The sequence below is a fragment of the Onychomys torridus genome, chromosome 14, assembly GCF_903995425.1.
Source record: "Onychomys torridus chromosome 14, mOncTor1.1, whole genome shotgun sequence".
Taxonomy (NCBI): Eukaryota; Metazoa; Chordata; class Mammalia; order Rodentia; family Cricetidae; genus Onychomys; species Onychomys torridus.
Genome location: NC_050456.1, coordinates 26,491,032 through 26,513,327, shown reverse-complemented (window position 1 = coordinate 26,513,327; position 22,296 = coordinate 26,491,032). Strand labels below are relative to the sequence as shown.

General features: G+C 43.4%; 1 protein-coding gene across 1 annotated transcript in view; it reads right to left on the bottom strand.

The window, feature by feature from the left end:
- The window catches only part of Ttc6 (tetratricopeptide repeat domain 6), a 160,737-nt gene extending 151,255 nt beyond the window's left edge, over positions 1–9,482 (bottom strand). Inside the window, exon 1 of the mRNA XM_036206397.1 lies at positions 8,592–9,482. Coding sequence (XP_036062290.1) covers positions 8,592–9,473 — 882 coding nt within the window. The 5' untranslated portion in view covers positions 9,474–9,482. The remainder of the gene's footprint in view (positions 1–8,591) is intronic.
- Positions 9,483–22,296: the final 12,814 nt, after the last annotated feature.

The window sequence follows — 22,296 nt, the reverse complement described above, 5'->3', positions numbered from 1 at the left end:
AGGAGAAAAGTCCCCCATTCTAAAGGAGGTACCAATGAAGGCACAAGGCACATACATCAAATAGGCAGTACCAGAAGAGAAGATCCCCGTGACACAATAATCAAAACACTAAGTGCACAGAACACAGACAGGACATTAAAAACACCAGGACTGCCCATAAGAACACCACCTAACTTTTCCAGTGGAGATTCTGAAAGTCAGAGGGGCATGTGAGGATGTTCTACAAACTCGGAGACACAGAGTCCAGCCTCTACTATGATACCCAGCAAAACTGTCAATTAGAGTCAACAGAGAAGAAAAACATTCTGTGATAAGACCAATTTAAGCAATTTCTATTGATCAGTCCAGCTCTACAGAAGGCACAAGAAAGAAAACTGAAGCAGTTAACCATGCTCAAGAAGACACACAGAATAAATAATCCGAGAACAGTACATCAAAGGGGGGCACTTCAGATTATAACAACAAAATAAGAGAAATCAATGAACATTGCTCCTTGATACAATTCAATATTAACTTACCTCAATTATCCATTAAAAAGACAGATTTAAAGACTGCATTAGAAAACACAATCTGGAACGTGGGTGACAGTTGTGTGGCTTGGTCTGTTTGTGGGGCCGCCAGCAGTGGGACCAGGATTTATCTCTGGGGCATGAACTGGCTTTTTGGAGCCATTCCCTATGGTGGGATGCCTTGCTCAGCCTCGATGCAGTGGGAGGGGCTTGGTCCTGCTTGAACTTGAAGAAGACTTTGTTGACTCCCTATGGGAGGCCTTACCTTCTCTGAGAAGTGGATTGGGCGGTAGGGGAGGTCAGAAGGGAGCAGGAGAAGGGGAGGGAGAGGGAACTGTGGTTGGTATGTAAAGTGAAAAAAAATTAAAATAAAAAATATTTTAAAAAATCTATCTTTCTACTGTATGCAAGAAACATACCTCACCACCAAGGAAAGTTATCACCTCAGAGTGAAAGGATAGAGGAAAACTTTCTAAGCAATGGAAGAGAGGTAGCCACTTTAATATCTGACAAAATGGACTGCACACCAAAACTAACCAGAAGAAATAGGGAAGGACACTATTTACTCATAGGGGGAAAATCACCAGGAAGATGTTGCAATTCTCAACATTTATGCACCAAACACAAGGGCATCCAAGTTGATAAAACACTACTACAGCTAAAATCACATATGGATCCTCACACAGTGGTAGAGGATGACTTCAATGCCTCACTCTCAAAAACAGACACGTCATCCAAACAGAAAAACGTTGGATTAAATATTGTCATAAACCAAGGAGAACCAGCAGATATCTACAGAACATGCCATGCAAAAACTAGAGAATATATTTCTTTCAGCAGCTCACGGAACTTTCTCCAAAACTGACCACATACTAGGGCACAAAGTCTCAACAGATATTAGAAAATTGAACTCAGATATTTTTCCTTTTGGTTTTTCACAGGATTTCTCTGTGTAGCTTTGTGCCATTGCTGGCCTCGAACTCACAGAGATCCGCCTGGCTCTGCCGCCCGAGTGCTGGGATTAAAGGCATATGCCACCACTGGAGCTGCCGCCACCACCACCACCACCACCAGGCGATATTAGAAAATTGAAACGACACCCCACATCCTATCTGACCATCATGGATTAAAGCTGGATAACAACAGAAAAACAGCAAACATACCACCCCATGGAAACTGAACAACTCATTGCCGAATGAGAAATGGGTCGACCACACCCAAACATTAGGCAGAGCTCAAGGAACCCTGAAGAAGAGGGGGTTGGAAGGATGATAGGAGCCAGAGGGGTCCAAGACACCAGGAGAACTGGTCCCACAGAATCAACGAAGCAGGGCTCACAGGGGCTCACAGAAACTGAAGCAGCAATCATGGAGCCTGCCCGCGTGGGTCTGTGTACATGCTGTAGTTGTTTAGCTTTGGAGTTTGTGGGACTCCTAACAGTGGGTGGGTGTGGGGGGGAAGAGTGTCTCACTCTTTGTGCCTGCTCTTGGAAACCCTCTCTGTTCCTGGGTTGCCTCATCCAGCCCTGATAGGAGGGTTTGTGCATAGTCTTAGTACATCTTGCTATGCCGTGTTTGGTTGCCGTCACTGGGAGTCCTGCTCTTTTCTGAAGGGAAACAGAGGATGGGGGGGGGGGGGCGGAGCGGGGGGGGGGGGGGGGGTAGGGGGTGGAGGGGACGGACTGGGAGGAGTGGAGGGAGGGGAAGCTGCAGTCACCATGTATTCTATGAGAGAAGAATAAATAAAAAGAAAAAAAAAAGAAAATGGGTCAAGACAGAAATCAAGAAGGAAACTAAAACATTTACTAATTGAATGAAAGTGACAATATAACAAAACTTATGTCACACAAAGAAGGCAAAATACCTGAAAATTTTAGAACAGCAAGGAGAAATAATACTCAAAAAGAGAAGAGGGCAAGGTATACTCAAACCTGGGCCTTAAATCAATGAAACAGGAAAAAAACAAAAGAAAAAAAGAGAATCAATGAAATGAAGAATTGGTTCCCTGAAAAAACCAACAAGATCGACAAGGAATTAGCCAAAATAACTAAAAGATGGAGAGAGAAGATTCAAATATTCTAATTCTAATTAATAAAATTAGAGATGATAATTGAGTCATCACAACAGACAGGAAATTCTGAGAATCATAAGCACATACTATAAAAATCTGTATATCACCAATTTGAAAAGCATATATATATATCCTATTAAAGTTAAATCAAGATCAAATCAGATATTTAAACAGAACCATAACCCCTAGTGAAATAGAAGCAGTACTTCCAACCAAAAGAAGGGCCAGATGGATTCAGTGCAGAATTCCAGCAGATGTTCAAAGATCTGTAGCCCATCCTTTTTCAACTATTCTAGAGGAGGAAGCGGGGAAGGGGGAAGGGATGGGGAGGGGAGAAGGAGAAGGAGAAGAAAGAAGAAGAACCAAGGAAGAAGACAAGAAAAAGGAGGAGGAGGAAAGATAGAGAGAGGGGGAGAGAGACAGACAGACAGACAGAGATCCCTTCTACAAAGCCAGTGTCACTGTGAGACCAAAACCAGGGAAAGACACAACAGAAAAAGAAGCTACAAGCCAATACCCCTAATGAACACAGACTCAAAAATACTCCAAAGTACTTGCAAAGAGAATACAGGTGTACATCAAAAAGATGATACACCATGACCAAGCTGGCCTTATTTCTGAAATACAGGGGTGGGTCAACAGATGTAAGTCAATAAATGTAATAAACCACATAAATGGATTTAAAGACAAAAATCTCATGATCGTTTTAATAGGTGCAATACACTCACAATAGAAAAAGCCTTTGACAAAATCCAGCACGCCTTCATGATAAAAGTCCTAAGGAATGTAAGGCTAGAGGGAGTACATGTCAACATAATAAAAGAATACAAGAGCCGGAAGGTGGTGGCACATGCCTATAATCCCAGCACTTGGGAGGCAGAGGCAGGTGGATCTCTGTGAGTTCGAGGCCAGCCTGGGCTACAGAGCAAGATGCAGAACAGGCACCAAAACTACACAGAGAAACCCTATCTTGAAAAAAAAATATATACAAGAAACCCACAGCCAACAGCATCCTAAACGGAGAAAAGCCTGAAGCAATCCAATGGAAGGTGGAAATGAGACAAGGATTCCACTTCCCACCCCTTTTCAACGCTGTTATTGAAGTACTAGCTGGAGCAAGAGAGGGAAATGGAAGAGATTCAAACAAGTACAGAAGAACTCAAACTATCCCATTTCTAGAAATGATAAAGAAATCCCACAGTGTGGCAGGATAGAGAATGAACACACACAAACCAATAGCTTTTCAGTATACCAACAACAAACATGCACAGGAGATCATGAACACACTCCCATTCACAATAGCCTCAAATTAAAATATATATACTTAACCAAGGAAGTGAAAGGCCTCTACAATGAAAACTTCAAACTTCTGAAGAAAGAGATAAAGACAGAAGAAAATAGAAAGACATCCCACACTCATTTGGTAGAATTAACATTGTTAAAATGATCATTATACCAGAAGCTGTTTATAGATTCAATGCAATCCCAATCAAAATCCCCACAGCAATAGAAAAAAAAACTATCCCAAAATTCATATGGAACCACAAGAGACCCCAGAGTGCCCAAACAATCCTGAGCAAAAGAACAATGCTGGAGGCATTACAGTTCAGACCTTAGGATATATTATGGAGCCACAGTAATAAAAACAGTATGATATTAGCAGAAAAAAAGAGAGATGTGTAGAGCAATGTGGCAAAATTGTAGATGCAAACATACGCACACATAACTTTATATTTGTCAAAGACACCGAAAACATCTGCTGGGGAGCAAAGCATCTTTAGCCAGGCATGCTGCGAAATCTGGATATCCATATGCAGAAGCAGGAAATTAGACCCTTAGCAATCGCCTTGCGCGAAACTAACTCCAAATGGATCAAAGACCTGAGCATGAAACACTGAAACTGCCAGAAGAAAACATAGGCAGTACGCTACCTGCTACAGGTCTAGGAAAGAACTTCCTGAATAGTCAAGACACTCTGTTCACCAGAGGATTAAGGCCAATGATTAACACATGAGACTTCGTGAGACAAATTTCTGCACAGCTAAAGAAACAATCAACTGACTGGGAAAGAATATTTCCACAGACTGGGAAAGAATATTTATAAGCTATGCATCTGACAGAGGATTAATATCCAAAATACATTAGGAACTCAAAAATGTCCCATTTGAAAAAAAAAAAAAAAAATGGGCCTGAGCCTGAACAGCAAATTCATAAGAGAACACCTGGGCAGTGGCAGCAGCGCACACCTTTAATCCCAACACTAGGGAGGCAGAGCCAGGCAGATCTCTGTGAGTTCGAGGCCAGCCTGGTCTACAGAGTGAGATCCAGGAAAGGCACAAAGCTACAGAGAAACCCTGTCTTGAAAAAAATTCATAACAGAAGAAAAAAAGGCTAAGAAATATCACACAAACAACAACAACAACAAAATGCTAATTGTTCCTAGCAATTAGGGAAATGCAAATCAAAATAACTTTGAGATTCTATTTTCCCCAGTCAGGATGGAAAAGACTAATGGAACACTACAACAAACCAGAGAGAATGTGGGCAAGGGACCCCTGCTCACCATTAGTAAGACTGCAGACTGGTGTAGCCACTGTGGAAATCAGTGTAGAAAATCCTTAAAATGCTATAAATAAATCTGCCGCATGACACAGTTATCCACTCCTCGGCTCGGCATACGCCCACAGGACTTGACATTCTATTCCACAGCTTGCTTGCTCAGCCATTGTGGTGATTTGAAAGAAAATGGCCCCCATAGGCCCAGAGGGTATGGCACTACTGAGAGGTGTGGTCTTGTTGGAGGCAGTCCGTCACTGGCGGTGAGACTGAGGTTTCAGAAGCTCAAGTAAGGCCCAGGGGGTCACTGCTCTTCCTGCTATCTGCCGATCCAGATCAGCTACCTCTCCAGCACCGTGTCTGCCTGCATGCCACCGTGCTTCCCACCATGACAATAATGCACTAAACCCCTGAACTCTAAACCAGCCCCCAGTGAAATGGTTTCCTTTATAAGAGTTGCCGTGGTCATAGTGTCTGTTCACAGCAACAGAAACCCCAACCTAAGACAGCTAAATTCATTGCTGCTCTATTCACAAATAGCTGGGAAACAATCTAAATGACAAAGGTGATATATACACACTGTGGAATATTATTCAGCTGTGAAGGAAAATGAAGTCATGAACTTTCCAGGTAAATGGATGGAACTCGAAATGATCATATTGAGTGAGGTGACCCAGGCCTAGCCAGACAAATACCACATGTTTTCTCCTAGGCCCTCATCTTCAGATATAAACCCATAACGTGCAGTAACCACAGAAACCAGGAAAGTGAAACAGGACCACAGTCGGTTGTCTGAGTCATTCATTGTTCTACGTCTGTGAAGACACACTAGGACCACGGCAGCATTTGTAAAAGAAGTAGCTGAGAGTTCTACATCCGGATCCCTGGGCAGCAGGGAAGAGAGAGCCCTTGCGATAGCTTGGGCTTATGGAACCTCAAAGCTCAGCCCCACAGTGACACCTTCCTCCACAGGGCCACACCACCTAAGCCACTCCCTGATGGCTAATCATCCAAATGTATGAACCTACGGGGGCCATTCTTATCCAAACCATCATACCAATATGGGGGGGGGTCAGGAGCAATAGAGAGGGGAACAGCAGGCTACAAGCAATCAGAGCAGGGAAATGGGAAACACAAGGGCTCCTTAGGGAAGGGGAGGGGGAGGTCAATACTGAAAAGGGTGGGAGGTGGGTAACACAACAATGGGGATGTCTGGAAAGGCACAAGGAAGCATGCTATTAACTATTTCCCTTAAAAAAAAAACTATAGTGCATGTAATTCAGCATATAAATATACATATCTACTTTTAATGAGCTTTTATCATTTGAACTGACACTGCTCACTCCAAGGACCAAAGACCACCTAACAAAAACCCCAATACCAGAAATGAGGAGCCAGCCCTCTTTTGAGTTAATGGCCAGGGCTGAGAGACTCCCAAAACATACAACCTATTGCTGTTGCCCTTAGTTACCCCCGAGAGGTGGAAGTTAAGTCCTCGTTTCTGATGCTCTTCAGAAACAGGGCCCAGAAGCCCCTGAGTTGGAATTGACCTGATTGCCCCCTCCCTGAGGACTACCTTCCATTGTACTAAAAGGCAGAATTTGACCTTTCACAAGAGAAAGATAGCCTTCAGTCCTACCCAGCTATGATGCTGTGAACCTCGTCAGAGACTAGCCTGGCATTAGATACCCTTGAGTGCTTACTCATCAGGGAGTGGCACTACTTGACAAGGATTAGGAGGCGTGGCCTTGTTGGAGGAAGTGTGTCACTGTGAGGGTGAGCTCTGAGGTTTCATAAGCCCAAGCTATCATAGTATCAAGGTAGTGGCAGACATACCTTGGCTGTAACCAACAGCTCTCTGATTGGACTTAGGATCTGCTCAAAAAGAAGGACATCAAGCCTGGTACTGGAAACCTAGCGAACTACTCGATGCTGGTGAAGTCATGATTGCTGGAGGAGAATGTATAACCTCTAGTTTACTAAACCGACATAATCCCTAACAATAATCTATAAACATTTGTGTTTATACCCACAGACAAGTGCGGTCTTCACCTCTCATCAGGGAAACTTCTCTTTGTAACAGAGACCAGGACAGAAAACCACAAGCAGTCAAAATGCAGAGTTGTGGAGCCCAGTCTCAAAGCACACCCTTGCAAAACACTCCACACAGAGAACTATAAGCAACTGAGTGAAGCTGGGAGCAGGAAAGGTGACCCTCCCCAGGGAAGAGCACACCCATCAGTTGTCCAGTTAGCCAAAAGGTTAGCCCTGACAATATCCACACAAGTATCATTGTGTGGACTCAACAGATTGTATTTAGGACTATGTTCATACACAGCGCGCACGCGTGTGTGTGTGTGTGTGTGTGTGTGTGTGTGTGTGTGTGAGTGTACAATAACAATTAGTGAAAAAAAAAGAGGCCATGAATTTGAAGTATGTGGTGGAGGGGGTTGGAGGAAGATATTTTTAAATTAAATAATAATTTCAAAAAGAAATAAAATATAAAAATAAATAAAATTTTTAAAAGCACTTTGAGATTTCATCTTACCCTAGTCAGAATGGCCAAGACCAGTAAAACAAACAATGAACAGCCCATACTGGCAAGGGGGAGGGAAAAGGAGAACACTTACTCATTGCTGGTGGAGTGCATACTGGTACAGCCACTATGAAAATCAGCGTGACAATTCTTCAGGAAGCTGGAAATAGATTGACCTCGAGATCCAGCTATACCACTCTTGGATATACACCTAAAGGACTCTATATCCTACCACAGAGACCCTTGCTCATCTCTATTCATCGCTGCCCTATTCGTAACAGCCAGAAATTGGAAGACAACCTAGATGCTCAACAGCTGATGAATGGGTAATGAAAACGTGGTATATTTGCACAATGGAATATTATTCAGTCGTTAAGAAGATGATACTTGCCTGTAAATGGATGGAGCTAGAAAAAAAAAAAAAAAATCACCCTGAGTGAGGTAATCCAGGCCCAACAAAACAAATGTATGTTTTCTCTTATATGAGCTTTTTTGCTTTCAGTGTGTGCACTACCCGTCTGAATAAGCACAGAGGTTAGGTACATGGAAAGGAACTGTGGGTGGGATAGAAAACAGTAGTATGGAGTGACAAAGTAAAAACTAGAATAGGAAGATTGTACAGGGAGGCGGATGGAAGAGAACGGTAGGGGAGGCAATAAGGGAAGGAACAGCTAACACAATGGCCATTTTTCTGAAAAGCCATATGGAAACCTACAACGGCAGAAGCTTCCCACGATCTATCAGTGTCTGAAAAGGAACGTCGATGGAGTCACCAGACAATGGGGGAGACAGTATCCCAACTAGACAGCGCATGCCACCAAGTAAAACTCCCAGTGCCGGGGATGCATGCACATGGGTGCGTCCGCTGTGTGTATAACCTGGAGTTCCTACACCCAGAAGCACTAGCCTAGTCCACCTACTTCCTTGGTGAGGTCGTAGTTCTGGCCCAGGATGCTCTGGATGAGCTCCTTGATGGTCTGGTCTGAGGCCATCTGGGCCTCGGACTGCAGGGAGGCTACGATCTCCTCTATGTTCGTGGGGAAGGCGCGCGTCATCTGCAGGGATGCCTGGCCCGACGACATTTCGCGCCCGGTCCTCGACAGGGGCCTGAACCACCGAGCCGAGCTGCCCTCTCGCAGGAAGTGGGTGCGGATCCGCAGCCTGCGCAGCCGTCCGCTCTCGTCCGTCTCGCTGCTCAGGCTGGACAAGGAGCTGGCCTGTCGGTAGCGGGGCCGGGCCACCTCCATGCCCGGGGCCTCGTGCACGGGGCTCATGGGGAAGACGCGCCTGGACACCTGCTCCCCCTGGATCTTGACGTGGCGCCTCCTGTGGCGCGAGCGCGGCCGCAGCAGGCGCACGGGCTTGGCGGTGCCAGCCTGCGGGGCGATGGCCGGCGGCTCCCTCGGGGTCTGGTGCCGCCGGAACGCCGAGCTCCGCAGGTAGAAGTCCCGGGGACGGAAGGGCTCCGGCTTCCCGGGGCCGCGCCGCCGCGTGCTCTGCGGCGCCCCCTGCAGGACGGCCTTGGCGGGGCGCTGTGGGCTCTGCGCCCTAGACCAGGACGACGACAAAGGCCTGGCCACCAGGGACACCGGCCCCTGGACCCCGGCGCTGCACGGGCGCGCCTCCCCGTCCTGGTCGTCCAGGTCATCCTGAGGACATGCCCTCAAAGGCAGCCTGGCAGCCAGCTTCTGCTTGAACTGGTAACATTCCTTCTTGGTCTCCTGGCGAACCTTCTCCAGCTCTTTAAACATGTACGATTCTTCTCTGGCCGTCAGTCCGAAGTGCTTCGGGATGGTGGACATCTTGACCAACTTGACCTGTAAAATATGCCCCCACCAAAAAAAAAAAAAAATGTATTTTAACATATATTTAACAAAACTTAGGTTCATAAAAGTCCAGTTCCCGCAAAATGTCTCGGGATAGAAAGTACTGTGTTCAACACATTTTATATCCATATCTTTGGCCTTTCTCACAGGAACCATGAAATGACACTAAACCAGTTGTTCTCAACCTGTGGGTCGAGTCCCCTCTGCGAAACAAAGACCCTTTCACGGGAGTCACCTAAGACCACCAGAAAGCACAGATTACTATTACGTTATTATTCATAACTGTAGCAAAATTACTATGAAGTAGCAACAAAAATAAATTCATGGTTGGGGGTCTCCACAACATGAGGAATTGGATTAATAGGTCGCAGCATTAGGAAGGTTGGGAACCACTGCTCTAAATGAGCAATTTTTTTTTTTTTTTCAGTGATAATTTCCAAGCCCCTTAGGACCCGTTTTAACACTTGGTTTGTTTTTGAAAGACAGGGTTTCTTTGTGTTATAGCTCTGGTTGTCCTGGAACTCTTTTTGTAGACCAGACTGGCCTCAAACTCACAGAGATCCACCTGCCTCTGCCTCCTGAGAGCTGGGATTAAAGGCGTGTGCCACCACCGACCAGCTTAACCTTTCTTCAGACTCTAATATTGTGTCCCACTTCCAACCAAGCAAGACTTCCGTAAAGGTGGGCACAGAACACCTAAGGTAGCAGCAGGTGGCAGGGAATTGGGGTCTCTAACTGTATCCCCTGACCCCATCCTGTGGCTTGGACTGGGCCAGCAAACATGTTTTTCAGTTATTTGGAAGTGTCGCAAAAATATAAAATTACATCGGACAAATTTAAATTGGGACATTTTCACATAAACATTTCTCTTGGGAGAAAATCTGAGGTCTATAGTAACAGAAGGGCCAAATCTCTGCTCTGGGCTTCATAGCTCTGCCTCTTCCTTCTCCAGATGGCACCAGGTGTCTCCCTTGTCCATCCAAGGTCTGCTTGGTGTATCACTTCTGCTGTGGTACAGGGAAGGAAGAAAGGAGGTCAGCCTCAAGGCAGAGGCGGCCGCTAACTCACAAAGCCTTGAATGCTAGATGTTTGTAGTTAGCTGTGAATTTAGCAGGAAACCACTTGAGATTTTTAGCAGAAGAGGGGCCTGATAAAATTAGCACTTGGAGATGGTAATAGACACAGAGAAAGGGGGACCAAGAAGCTTGGTGACTTTAGCCTGGGGGAGGCCTGGAATTGATAACTGAGCAGAAAGTAAACGGACTCAATATGGTAAAAATGACAGTCAATGATTAAGAAAAAAATGCAATCTGGGTGTGGTGGTGCAAGCTGAAACCCAGCACTCAGGGGAGGTGAAGTAGAGGCAAGTTTGAGACCAAGGTTGTCCTACATACTGAGTTTTGGGGCAGACAAGGCTACACAGCAATATCCGACCAAAAAAATACATACATACATACATACATATATATACACCCATATATAATAAATTTTAAATACCAAAAATAAATGAGAGCAATTGAAAGTTCATAAAAAAAAAAAGATACTTTGACAGTTTAAGGAGGTAAGCTCAGTGGGAAGTTACTTGCTAAACATTAACAAGACCCTGGGTTTCATCCTAGCTGAAAAAAATTAATGAGGACCTTGTATCACTTCATTGAAGTCTAGGCCAAAAACAAATGCATAATAAAATCTGTTATTCACCCAGATGTACATTTGAGAATGGTTAAAAAGGTAAACTTCATGTTGCGTATTTACTATAATTTTTAAATGCCAATTTCCATGCTTCAGCGAGGCCTTGTAGGATACCTATGGTCTCCAGTGAATTGTGAGATCTTAAAAGTCCTGAGATCATTATTGAAAGCCAGGAGGAACTGCAGGAAAAAAAGACCAAAGAGAGCTTACCGTGAATGGTAAAAGGTGTGAAAACAAGGGGCCAAGAAAATGAAGGAGTGGGGCTCCCCAGAGGCCAAGAAGAGAGGCTTGAGCACAGAACTATAACAATGAAAATAAAAACAGAAAATCGTGGATCAGAGGAGTGGTTTTCAAGTCAGCTTGAGGGCAAGCGCAGCCCAGCACTCAGGAGGCAGAGGCAGGGCAACCAGGAGATGAAGGACTACTGGGCAGATGGATCTAGAGACCTTGTAACAAACAAACAAGCCGGTTTCTAAAAAACACCCACAGTTTTTAAAAGAAAATCCAAAGCCAAGGTTCTCTGAGGAGCATTTAAATAACGAAGTAGAAGCAACTTCGGGATGTCCTTGGTTTTTGTAGGTCTGATTATTCAGCCAGAGATCACAGACACTAAAGAACCATTTAAAATGTAAATGTTCCCCCAAGGGACTTGAATCTAAAATTACACAGACAATGTGGAAACCAATGGCATCCTTTATACCAAAAGCTCTAATTTAAAAAATAATGGCAAGTCTTCCTAACTGCCAAGAGTAAGTATCTAGCTAAAAGCATGGTAAAAATTTACTGACACTATTTGAATAAATTTTATTTAATTTTATTTAATTGAAGGTCATAAAAGACTGAATACACACTAATGTTCATTGGTGATAAGCCAAATATTTTAATTAAACCTGGTAGTCTCAAAATACCATATTGATTTCATGTTACATATAAATTTAACAATGATATTTAAAATCTTTTTATTTACTTGAAATAATAAATAAGACTACCAAACACTGTGAAAAGAGAAATGGAGGGTGTGTGCACCTGCTCCTCTGTGAAGGAGTGCCTGGATAATTAACACTTGCAAGATAAACAAAACTGAAACACCACAGATAGAATCCACAGGGAGACTGAAAAAGAATTTTGAGATACATGAACTATATTATAAAGGCAGAATTTGATAGATGATAGAAGGAAAAACTCTTCAATAAATCATGCTGGGGCCATTGGTTGACTACTTAGGACAGAATTATGCCTTGATTTTTGCCAAAAATAAGTCAAATATGTACTAGTTGAATATCCAAAGCATTTATTTGCTTACCACTTATCCATATTCCTTGATTAGACTCATATCAATATACCTTACAGCTGTCATTCCAGTGTAAGTCATTTTGTGCCTAGCTGGGGTAACATGAAAAAACTGCCCCACGTATCCATTGCTGAAACATACCCTGCTGACCCTAAACTGAAGACCTTTGTTACATGACAGAGCTCTCCTCTGAGAACTAAGCTTCCTTTCTGTACTCAGCTCCACCAACTAGTCCTGGGGCAGTTTGATTTTATATATGTAAGGTTCATATCACAAAGCAAAAACTCCTGGGAGGCAGAGGCATGCAGATCTCTGTTGAATTTTAGGCCAGCCTGCTCTACAAAATGAGAGCCTGTCTCAAAAAACAAAAGGAGGAAGCTAAGTAAGGAATAAAACAATTGTCTGTTGTCCAACCCATAAAACATGAACATTAGAGGGGAGTTCTAGCGTCTTTGAGGAAGTTTCCACGTTTAAAAACTCCTGTTTGCACAAGTGACATTGTGTTCACAGGGCCACCACCTTCAAGTGACTGAAAAGTTGTAAGTGCACAGACTGAAAGTACTTCGGGCTATGGCTCCCCTCCCTCTTCTTGGTTCCTGTTCTCAGTGCCCTGCCCAACTTGTGGGGCCTGGGTTTGTCCCTGAACCTTAAACAAATGCGCATCGTTTAACATTTCTATGTACATCCCCTTGGAATCTGAATAGAAAAGTTGGCTTTTTTATGCCCCAAAATAAACTAACAGGAAACAGAGCTTAAAATTCAATACACAGGAGCTTCTCTCTGGCCTTCAAGCTGCGTGGTATCTGAAGGCTTATGGGTCGGCTCATGGGAGTTGGCGGCCTCTGTCTCTCCACCCTGTCCCAACCCTCAACACCAATAAATAAGGGAATTGCTTTTAAAAAAGTCTTTCTCTTTCTTGAGGGCAGTTTACAAAGAGAAGCTGGTTCTAGTTTCGAGATGCTCAAAGAAAAATAATACATTTGTCCCCAAATAAGAAAGGGTCAGATTGTCTGCTCATAATGCAAGCTAACTAAGTCTACTCCATAGTTTGAGATGGGACACAATGTGCTTTAAAAAAAAAAAAAAATCTTTGGAAGCCAAGCAAGAATTTCCCTCTCCTGTTCTTTCCAAATTTGTAAGTGCATCCCTTTTCCTGTCTCTTGTACTGGAAGTTGGATGCAGCAAGCCGCAGAGGGGCTAAGACCCAGCTTTTGCTCCCTCACCACCAGGCCAGACAAGGCATCAGGAAGAAACTCTGGCCAGAAATAGCTGGACTCCAGCTTCCAGAGGCTGCCAAAGTGCCTCTGGCCTGAACTCTACACTCAGATGCATGCGACCGAGCTCTTCTTGGGTCCTTAAGATTGGTGTCGCCTCTATTGGAACAGGAAAGCCAAATTCAGCTCCAGATCCATTTTTTTCCCCTTTGAGCAAAGCTCTTGCAACAGAGCCCGGAGCAGCTGGAATTTGCTGTGTGTACAGGCTGGCCTTGAACTTCCCATCCTCCTCCTCTGCCTGCTTCCCCAGCACTGGAATTACAGGTGTGTGACACCACACTCAGCGTTCTGCTTCCCAGTCTATGTGAAGTAAAACTATACTGAACAACCCCCAGGTGAACTGGGCCCAAGCTTTGTAAAGGCCTGAAGTCCAAGGGAAGGAACTCTGCGTGCTGGACCTCACTCTTCACAGTGGGGCCAAAGCCCAGGCTAGTAGAAAAATGGTTTACCTGGCATGTCTAATATACAGTCAAGGTGCCTCAGTGGGAGAAGTGATTCATTAAAAACAGGATTCAGGCTCTCTTGTAGGTCCAGATCCAAATATTATCTCTATATCCTAAATTCATGTCAATGCCAACTTCTACTAAAATTCCAACAGAAACTCCTAGGCCCAGGGACCAGACAGCTTATCTCAGTTGACAAAAGTTCCATCCCCATCAAGGAAATAAACATACTATGATTTGCTTTTTAAAAAATCAGGGGTTAAAAAAAAGGAGATCTATTTGTGCTTTGATCAGAATTTCCTTGAAGGTGTAAAAGAAAATATCCTACCATATAAATAATTCTACTGAGAACAGAATAGTAACTTTTTCCATCTTTCCATATTTTCCATAATACTTGGATCCTTGATGGAGAAAGAAGCAAATCTTTTTTTGTTTTGTTTTGTTTGTTTTTCGAGACAGGATTTCTCTGTATAGCTTTGTGCCTTTCCTGGATCTCGCTCTGTAGACCAGGCTGGCCTCGAACTCACAGTGATCCACCTGCTTCTGCCTCGAGAGTGCTGGGATTAAAGGCGTGGGCCACCACCGCCCGGCAAAAGAAGCAACTCTTAAAAGTTAACCTGGAACACTACACATGTTTGCACTCACACACACACACATACACACACACACACACACACACACACACACACACACACACACACACACATGAAGGAGAGTGAGATGGTTCAGGAGCCACCAAGACATGAAGACCTGGATTCAGTTCCCAGAACCCACATGATAGGAGAGAACAGACCCATGCATGTTGTTCTCCTAGCTCTACATGTGCACTCTGCTACATATATGCCCCTCCCCGATTAATAAATAAGTGTAAGCTTTAAAAATACATCATGATAAAACATAGTACTTTGCATACTAATCAAAAAATTAATGAAAATGGTTTTTTTTCTTTTTTTTTTAATTATATTTGTGTTTTTTATTTTACATATCAGCCATGTGTTCCCCTGTTCTCCCCCTCCCCCCCTGCCCCTCCCCCCCCCCCCCCCCCCAGTCCCTTTCCTCCATTCCCATCTCCTCCAGGACAAAGACTACTCTGGGGATTCAGCTCAACCTGATGGATTCAGTCCAGGCAGGTCCAGTCCCCTCCTTCCAGGCTGAGCAAAGTGTCCCTGCATAAGCCCCAGGTTCCAAAGAGCCAGCTCATGCACTAAGGACAGTTCCGGGTCCCACTGCCTGGATGCCTCCCAAACAGTTCAAGCTATTCAAATGTCTCATTTATCCGGAAGGCCTGATCCAGCTTGGGGCTCCACAGCCTTTGGTTCATAATTCATGTGCTTCCATTCGTTTGGCTATTTGTCCCTGTGCTTTTTCCAATCTTGGTCTCAAAAATTCACACTCTTACAATCCCTCCTCTTTCTCGACAATGGACTCCTGGAGCTCCACCTGGGGCCTGGCTGAGGATCTCTGCATCCACTTCCATCAGTTATTGGATGAGAGTTCTTGTTTGGCCATGCGATTACCAGACTAGGTCAGATCAGGCTTTCTCTCAACCATTGCCAGCATTCTACAAAGGATGTATCATTGTGGATTTCTGGGGACTTCTCCAGCACTCTGCCTATTCCTGTTCTCATGTGGACTCTATTAATCATGGTCTGTTATTCCTTGTTCTCCCTTTCTGTTCTTGATCCAGCTGGGATCTCATGCTCCCCTAAGCTTTCTTTCCCTCAAACCTTGCCCTTCATTACCCCCACTCATGTCCAGGTTGTTCATGTAGATCTCATCCATTTCTCTGTCATTGGGTGATCTCTGGGTCTTTCCTAGGGTCCCATTTTCTAGGTAGCCTCCCTGGAGTTGTGTAGCAGTCTAGTAAATCATACACAATCATAATGTTTATGTAGTGTTTGGTCTCCAAATACTTGTGTATTTTTGAGGTTAGTCTTGCTTGTTATTACTTTATACTTTTATTCTGCAGTTGTCTGCTGAGATGAGGAAACTATAATTTTTACCACAATTTTTGTGTTTGTTTAGACTATTTATAGCCTATAATATGGCTAATTTTAGAGAAGGTTCTGAGCACTGTTGTGAAGAAAGTGATTTCCCTATCAGGAGTGGAATGTTCTGTATATGGTAAATCCAGTTCACTGGTGGTACAGTTTAGCTTTGATGTTTCTTGGCTGACTTTTAGTTTGGAAGTTCTATTGAGATGTGAGAGTGGGGTGTTTAAGGTCTCTCAGTATTATTACATCAGGACCAGGTCTTTTATGTCTTTCAGTATGTGTTTTAAGAAGCTGGAATACCAAAGATTCAAGTGCATATATATTTATTATCGTTATATTCTCTTGGTGAATCATCCCTTAATACTATGTAGTGGCCTTCATGCCTCTTCTCACTGGCTTTGGTTTGAAGTCTATTTCTTTAAACATAAGAATTGCTATGCCAGCCCGTTAGCAGCTTCCTTTTGCATGCTAGGTTTGTTTCCAACTTTGACTCTCAGTTTTTGGATACCTTTCCTGGTTATTTGAGTTTCTTGGAGACAACAAATAGTTGGATCTTGTTTATCAATTTGGTCAGCTACCCTGTGTCTTTAGTTGGTGAGTTAAGGCCATTTATGTGTAAAGCTATGATTGGTGAGGCTTTACTCTTTCTGGTGATGTTGTTGGTCATTTCTCTGGTCCTTTTGTTTACTGGTAGATCCTTTCTCCCTCTCCTGTTGGTATAGGATTTTTGCAGATTTGTGGCATTGAACATGACCAATTCTTTCCTAGTTCTCTCTTGATCTCTTCACTTCAAGAAATGCATTCTTTCCTGATGTGCTGGCTAGTTTTATGTTAACTTGGTACAAGCTAGAGTCATCTGAAAAGAGGGACCCTCAATTGAGAAAATGCTTCCATAAGATCAGGCTGTAGGCAAGCTTGTAGAGCACTTTCTTAATTGATGGGGGAGGGTCAGCCCATTGTGGGTGGTGTCATCCTTAGGCTGGTGGTCCTGGGTTCTATAAAAAAGCAGGCTAAGCAAGCCATGATGAGCAAGCCAGTAAGCAGCACCACTCCATGGCCTTTGCATCAGCTCTTGTCTCCAGGTTCCTGCTCTGCTTGAGTTCCTGTCCTGACTTTCTTTTGTGATAGAAAAAGACATGAATATGTAATCCAAATAAACCCTTTCCTCCCCAGCTTGCTTTTTTTGGTCATGATGTGTCACCACAGCCATAGTAACCCTAACTACGACACCTGTATGCTTATGGATAAAACTTTTTCTTCTGTGTGTGGTGTTCCTTTAAGAATTTTTCTGCACTAAATTATTATTACATTAACTTTTTGTTTGTCTTCAAATACTCTTTTTTACCCATGCATTTCTCCACTAAAATAACTTTGCTAAGTATCTTGGTTGACAGTCATTAACTTTCAGGACTTGAAATATAGCATTTTCACTTGAAATCAATGTTATCAGATATTAGAATAGTGCTGCTTATTTCCTCATTCCATTTGCTTGAAACACATGTCCCATCTTTTGACCTAAGATTGCATCTGCCTTTGGTGGTGAGCTACATTTCCTGGAGGCAAAAATAGGTGGATTCTCTCTTTTAAACTACTCACTACTCTGTGTCTTTTGAATGGAGAACTGGCATCACTAACACTCGGAGTTGTTAGGAAAGGATGTGTATTGTGCTTCTTGTCATTCTGTTGATTTGTAGCACTTGGTGTTTGTGTTTCTCGCCTTTGCTTACCTACGCTGGAGCACGGTCTGTTCTTTACCATAGATTTAGGATGTGTTGACTTTTCTTCTCATCCAAAGAATTCCTCCACATATCTTCTGTAGAGCTAGCTTGAGGGTTATGAATTCCTTTTACTTCTTTTACTTTGGAAATTTTTATTACTACTTCAATTATGACAGAGAGTTTTGCTGGGTATAGCAAGCTGGGCTGGCTGCTGTTTTCTTTCTGAGCTTGAAAATCCAAGTTTCTGTTGAGAAATTGCCTCTTGTTCTGATGAGCCCTCCCCACCCCACACTTTATATATCACTTGTCTCCCTTACAGGTTTGGGTGTATTTTTTGTTCTCTATAGTTATTATTTTAATATTAACACAACATGGGAAGGCTCCTTTCTGGTCTTGTCTACTCAGTGTTCTAAGTGTTGCCTGGATAGACATCTCTTCCCCTAGATTTGGAAATGATCTGCTGTGATTTTTTTTCTTTTTTGAAAATATTTTCTAAGCCTTTAGAATGAAATTGTTCTTCTCTAAGTCTGTGTGTTTGGTAGCAATTTCTTCCAAATTGTAACACTCCCTCTCAGAGGGAAGGAATCAGCAGAAGTTTGAAGGTCTCAGAACTGAGGAAGCCACAAGGGCCCAAGGTTCCTCCCCTCTGTCACACAAGCAGTGACTCCTGCTGGAGAAGAAAGACTCTTTTAGTGCCTCTGGGTTCTGCGGGGAGCTGCAGGATGCAGCATTCATGGAGAAAGACTCTTCCCCTACCTGTGGGTTATATGAGGAGCTCTGGGATACAGTTTTCATGAGTCACTGCCCATGAAGAATGGGTTTTTCAGTGATTCAGCTGTCTTTGAGTCATCCATTTTCCTGTTACCCCAGTAAAGTCACTGGCTCACTAAGCTGGACTGTGGTGGAATCATTTCTTTGGTCTCTAGTGCCCTATCTGAAGTGGATAGGCATGTATTCAGGTACCCCCAGGAAAGATCACTCAGTATGAATCACAGATTTAGTTTTGCCAGAGTGCCCTGTGGATCTCAAAGTTTTCGTTCATATCTTTTTAAAGATTTATTTATTTATTATTTATACAGATCTCATTACAGATGGTTGTGAGACACCATGTGGTTGCTGGAATTGAACTCAGGACCTCTGGAAGAGCAGTCAGTGCTCTTAGCCTCTGAGCCATCTCTCCAGCCCCCATATTTTTTTTTTTAATTAATTTATCTTTGCAGTTAACCAAATGTCCAAATTCCTGTATGTTGTTTTCAAGTCCTGGTAGTCTGTCTTCCCATAGATCCATCCTATTGGTGAATCTTTTCACAGAGCTTTTTATTTACCTTCTTGAATCTTTTCATTTCCAATTTCGTTATTTTACTATTTCTCTTTATTGAATTCTACTTTCATATCCTATATCGATTTCCCTATTTCACTCAGCTTTTTTTCTGTTATCTTGGGATGTATTCAAGAGTTTGTGTCCTTTTTGAGTTCTTTGAACATAATTCATAATAATTCTTTTGAATTCCTTGTCTGGGATTTCATCTAATTCTCTTTCATTGGGAGACCATAAGTGGGACTGGTCATTTCTGGAGCAGTTGTATTACCTTGTATTTTCACATTGCTTGTGCTTTCGTGTCGAGACTTGCACCTGGAGTTGGCCATTGGATGATTTTTTTTTTTTTATTATAATCATTTTAGTGAAACTGGTTGCAATGTTCAAGACAGATTATGGTGTTGCAAGGTTGAGGCACCATCCTTCTGTGCTAAGCCAGTGTTCAGGACGTCAGACGCAATTCCTAGTACTCCCCTAAGAGTAGAAAACTATCAAAGACTAAGCACATTATGAAAGTCAGGGTGTTAGTCAAATAGAATCAACCCCCTCTTCAGCTCTCAACATTTTAAGAAGTAAAGGAAGAGAGCTAGAACTGTGTACAGTAAGAGTGTGAGGTACAAGTGTGAAGGAAAAAGAGAGTCTGCTGAGTAGAGAGAGGGAAAAGTAAATAGAAGGTAGAGACAACAGGGAAAAGAGAGAGGAATGAGGTAACTCGGACCAAGGGTTAAATGATGAATTAAATAATTTAAATAAGGGTTAAATAATGAGGTACAAAGTGCAATCAGATAGTCCAAAACAGTCCCAGCTCTGAGAAGGCTGAGACACATGAACCCCACAGACTAGGCTAGCTCACCTTCTGGGGGAAAGCTTATCAATGGAAAAATGAAAGAAGAGAAACCCTAGTGAAAAAATAAAGAAAAAAGAGGGGTGATGAGACCAGAACAGGACAGAGCTGGCCTGTAGAACTGGCAAGGGATATCACATAGAAGATGTATACATGTAAAGTGGAGGGAGCTGGGTGGGAGGCACGCCGTCTGAATGGTCAGTCTCCTCACTGCTCCAGCCTCACCTTCCTGTTCCTTCCATGGCTCCCCAGTGTCTGTCACACCCCTGGGCAGTCTTTTGCACAGATGTTTCAAGGGCGTCCTTCAAGGTATTGGGTTATGAATGCTGTTCTCAATGCTAGACGGTCCTTTATAAGGGTCACAAATGCTGGCCCTCTTTACAGGTTTCAAGTGCAGGCCCTACCCACTGGGCAATCCTTACTGGTGTCAGGTACAAACCAGGAACCTGTATCTACATCCCCGGGAGATGGCGCCATCCAGGTTCCCCTCACTGAATACTGGGCAGTTCTGATTTGAAGTTTCTTCCCCATGACTGAGAAGTATTCTGGTCAGTTTTTAGCATATTGTAGTGGCTTTTGCTCAGAGTTTCCTAGGAGTGCAGTTCGAAGGTTGCCTGGACCAGCAGGGAGCATTTTAAAACAGCATCCCACTGTGGCTCCACCTGACTGCTTGCTCATTGTGTTTTCATGACCGTCTCTTTGCTCAGGTGAGAATGAATGAGTTTTCTATTTACAGCCCAAATTGTCTTCCCTCCTCCTTCTTTTTCTTTTTCTTCCCTCTCTTTAAAAACGTCTGTTACTGAGAGTAGAGTACAGAATTTCTGAAGCTGTCTGTCTTATGCCGAGGCTCTGGTCACCTGGTCACTTCCTGTCTCTGGGAAGGGAGAACTCCCAAGACCACACTGACCCCTCCGGGATGGACTCCAGTTGTTTTTCTATTCTGCTCTGCAACATTTTCTGTTTTGCTCTGATACTGAACTAGAGGTGTTTGGCTCTTCACCGGCCTGTTCTGAAAGCTGTTGTTAACTTTCTCCTGTATGTTCTCTGGAGATTGTAGCAAACTGTGTTGCTTTGTTGTCTACCCACTGCAAAAATCCCCAGGAGACGTTTTTAACAGAAATAACAAGCTAATTCTAAAATATTTTCAAATGCCCTAAAAATCATCAAAATAATGCCCTAAAAATCATCAAAATAATTTTCGAAAGGAAAAACAAATCTAGACAATTTACAGTATCCGGTTTCAAAACCTACTACAGAGCCAAGCATGATGGAACACGTCTGTAAAACCAGCCCTTGGGAGACAAAGACGGGGATCACGGTCAGGTTAGTCTAGGCTACATGGTGAGACCCTGTCTTAAACACAAGCACAAGGAAATGAGACTGACATTACTACAGGAAGCTACTGTAGTGGAGAAAAGGGCCCTGGGAAGTCACTGTCCTGAGTGAATGGAGCCACTCACAAAAGTGCATATGCTATCTACTTCAGACTGCAGAACATACACTGTTTCTGTATTGTCTCGTGGCTGCTCAGAGGGAGAGAGATGAGAGCAGGGGTGGATGATGGAGTGAGCAGAAACAGCAGTTCAGTCATCTTGATTGTAGCAATTGTTTCAAGGGTGTAAATCTCTGTCAAGATTCCTCAAACTGTAGATCTGTGAGGATTTTACAGCCTATAGACTATATCATTGTGTGGCTTGTAAACCATACTAGGACAGAGGAAATTATAAACATTTATATTTGAATGTTTTTTTAAAAGAGAGAGAGAGAGAGAGAGAGAGAGAGAGAGAGAGAGAGAGAAACTATCTCCTCCTAAATTCCTCCAACACAGATCTGCAAAAGGATTCATTGTGTCAGCAGTCTTCAGTAGCAAATAACCCTTGCGGTAAACTCAGAACACTTTGTTTACTCCCAACTGCAATAGAAACAGCCCTCTATCCTGAAATTAGTTAGCTGGACTCCATTGGGAGTTCTCACCTAATGGTTGTTAAGACTTGTCCAAATCTAGCAGCCCTGGCTCGGGTGGCAGAAATGGTCAGTGATGGCATTAATTGCCTCCCCTGTTAGCTTTCACCTCCCCACAGCTGTCCTGATTCCTCACCTCTTTCCCGTATACACCCCCCCGTTTTTCTGGGTTCCCCAAAGCCCAATCTACCTACTCCCACTGGCGGTTTCCACTGCTAGCTCCTCTTCTGCCCACGCTCCTTTTCCCACGAAACTTTTCCTTT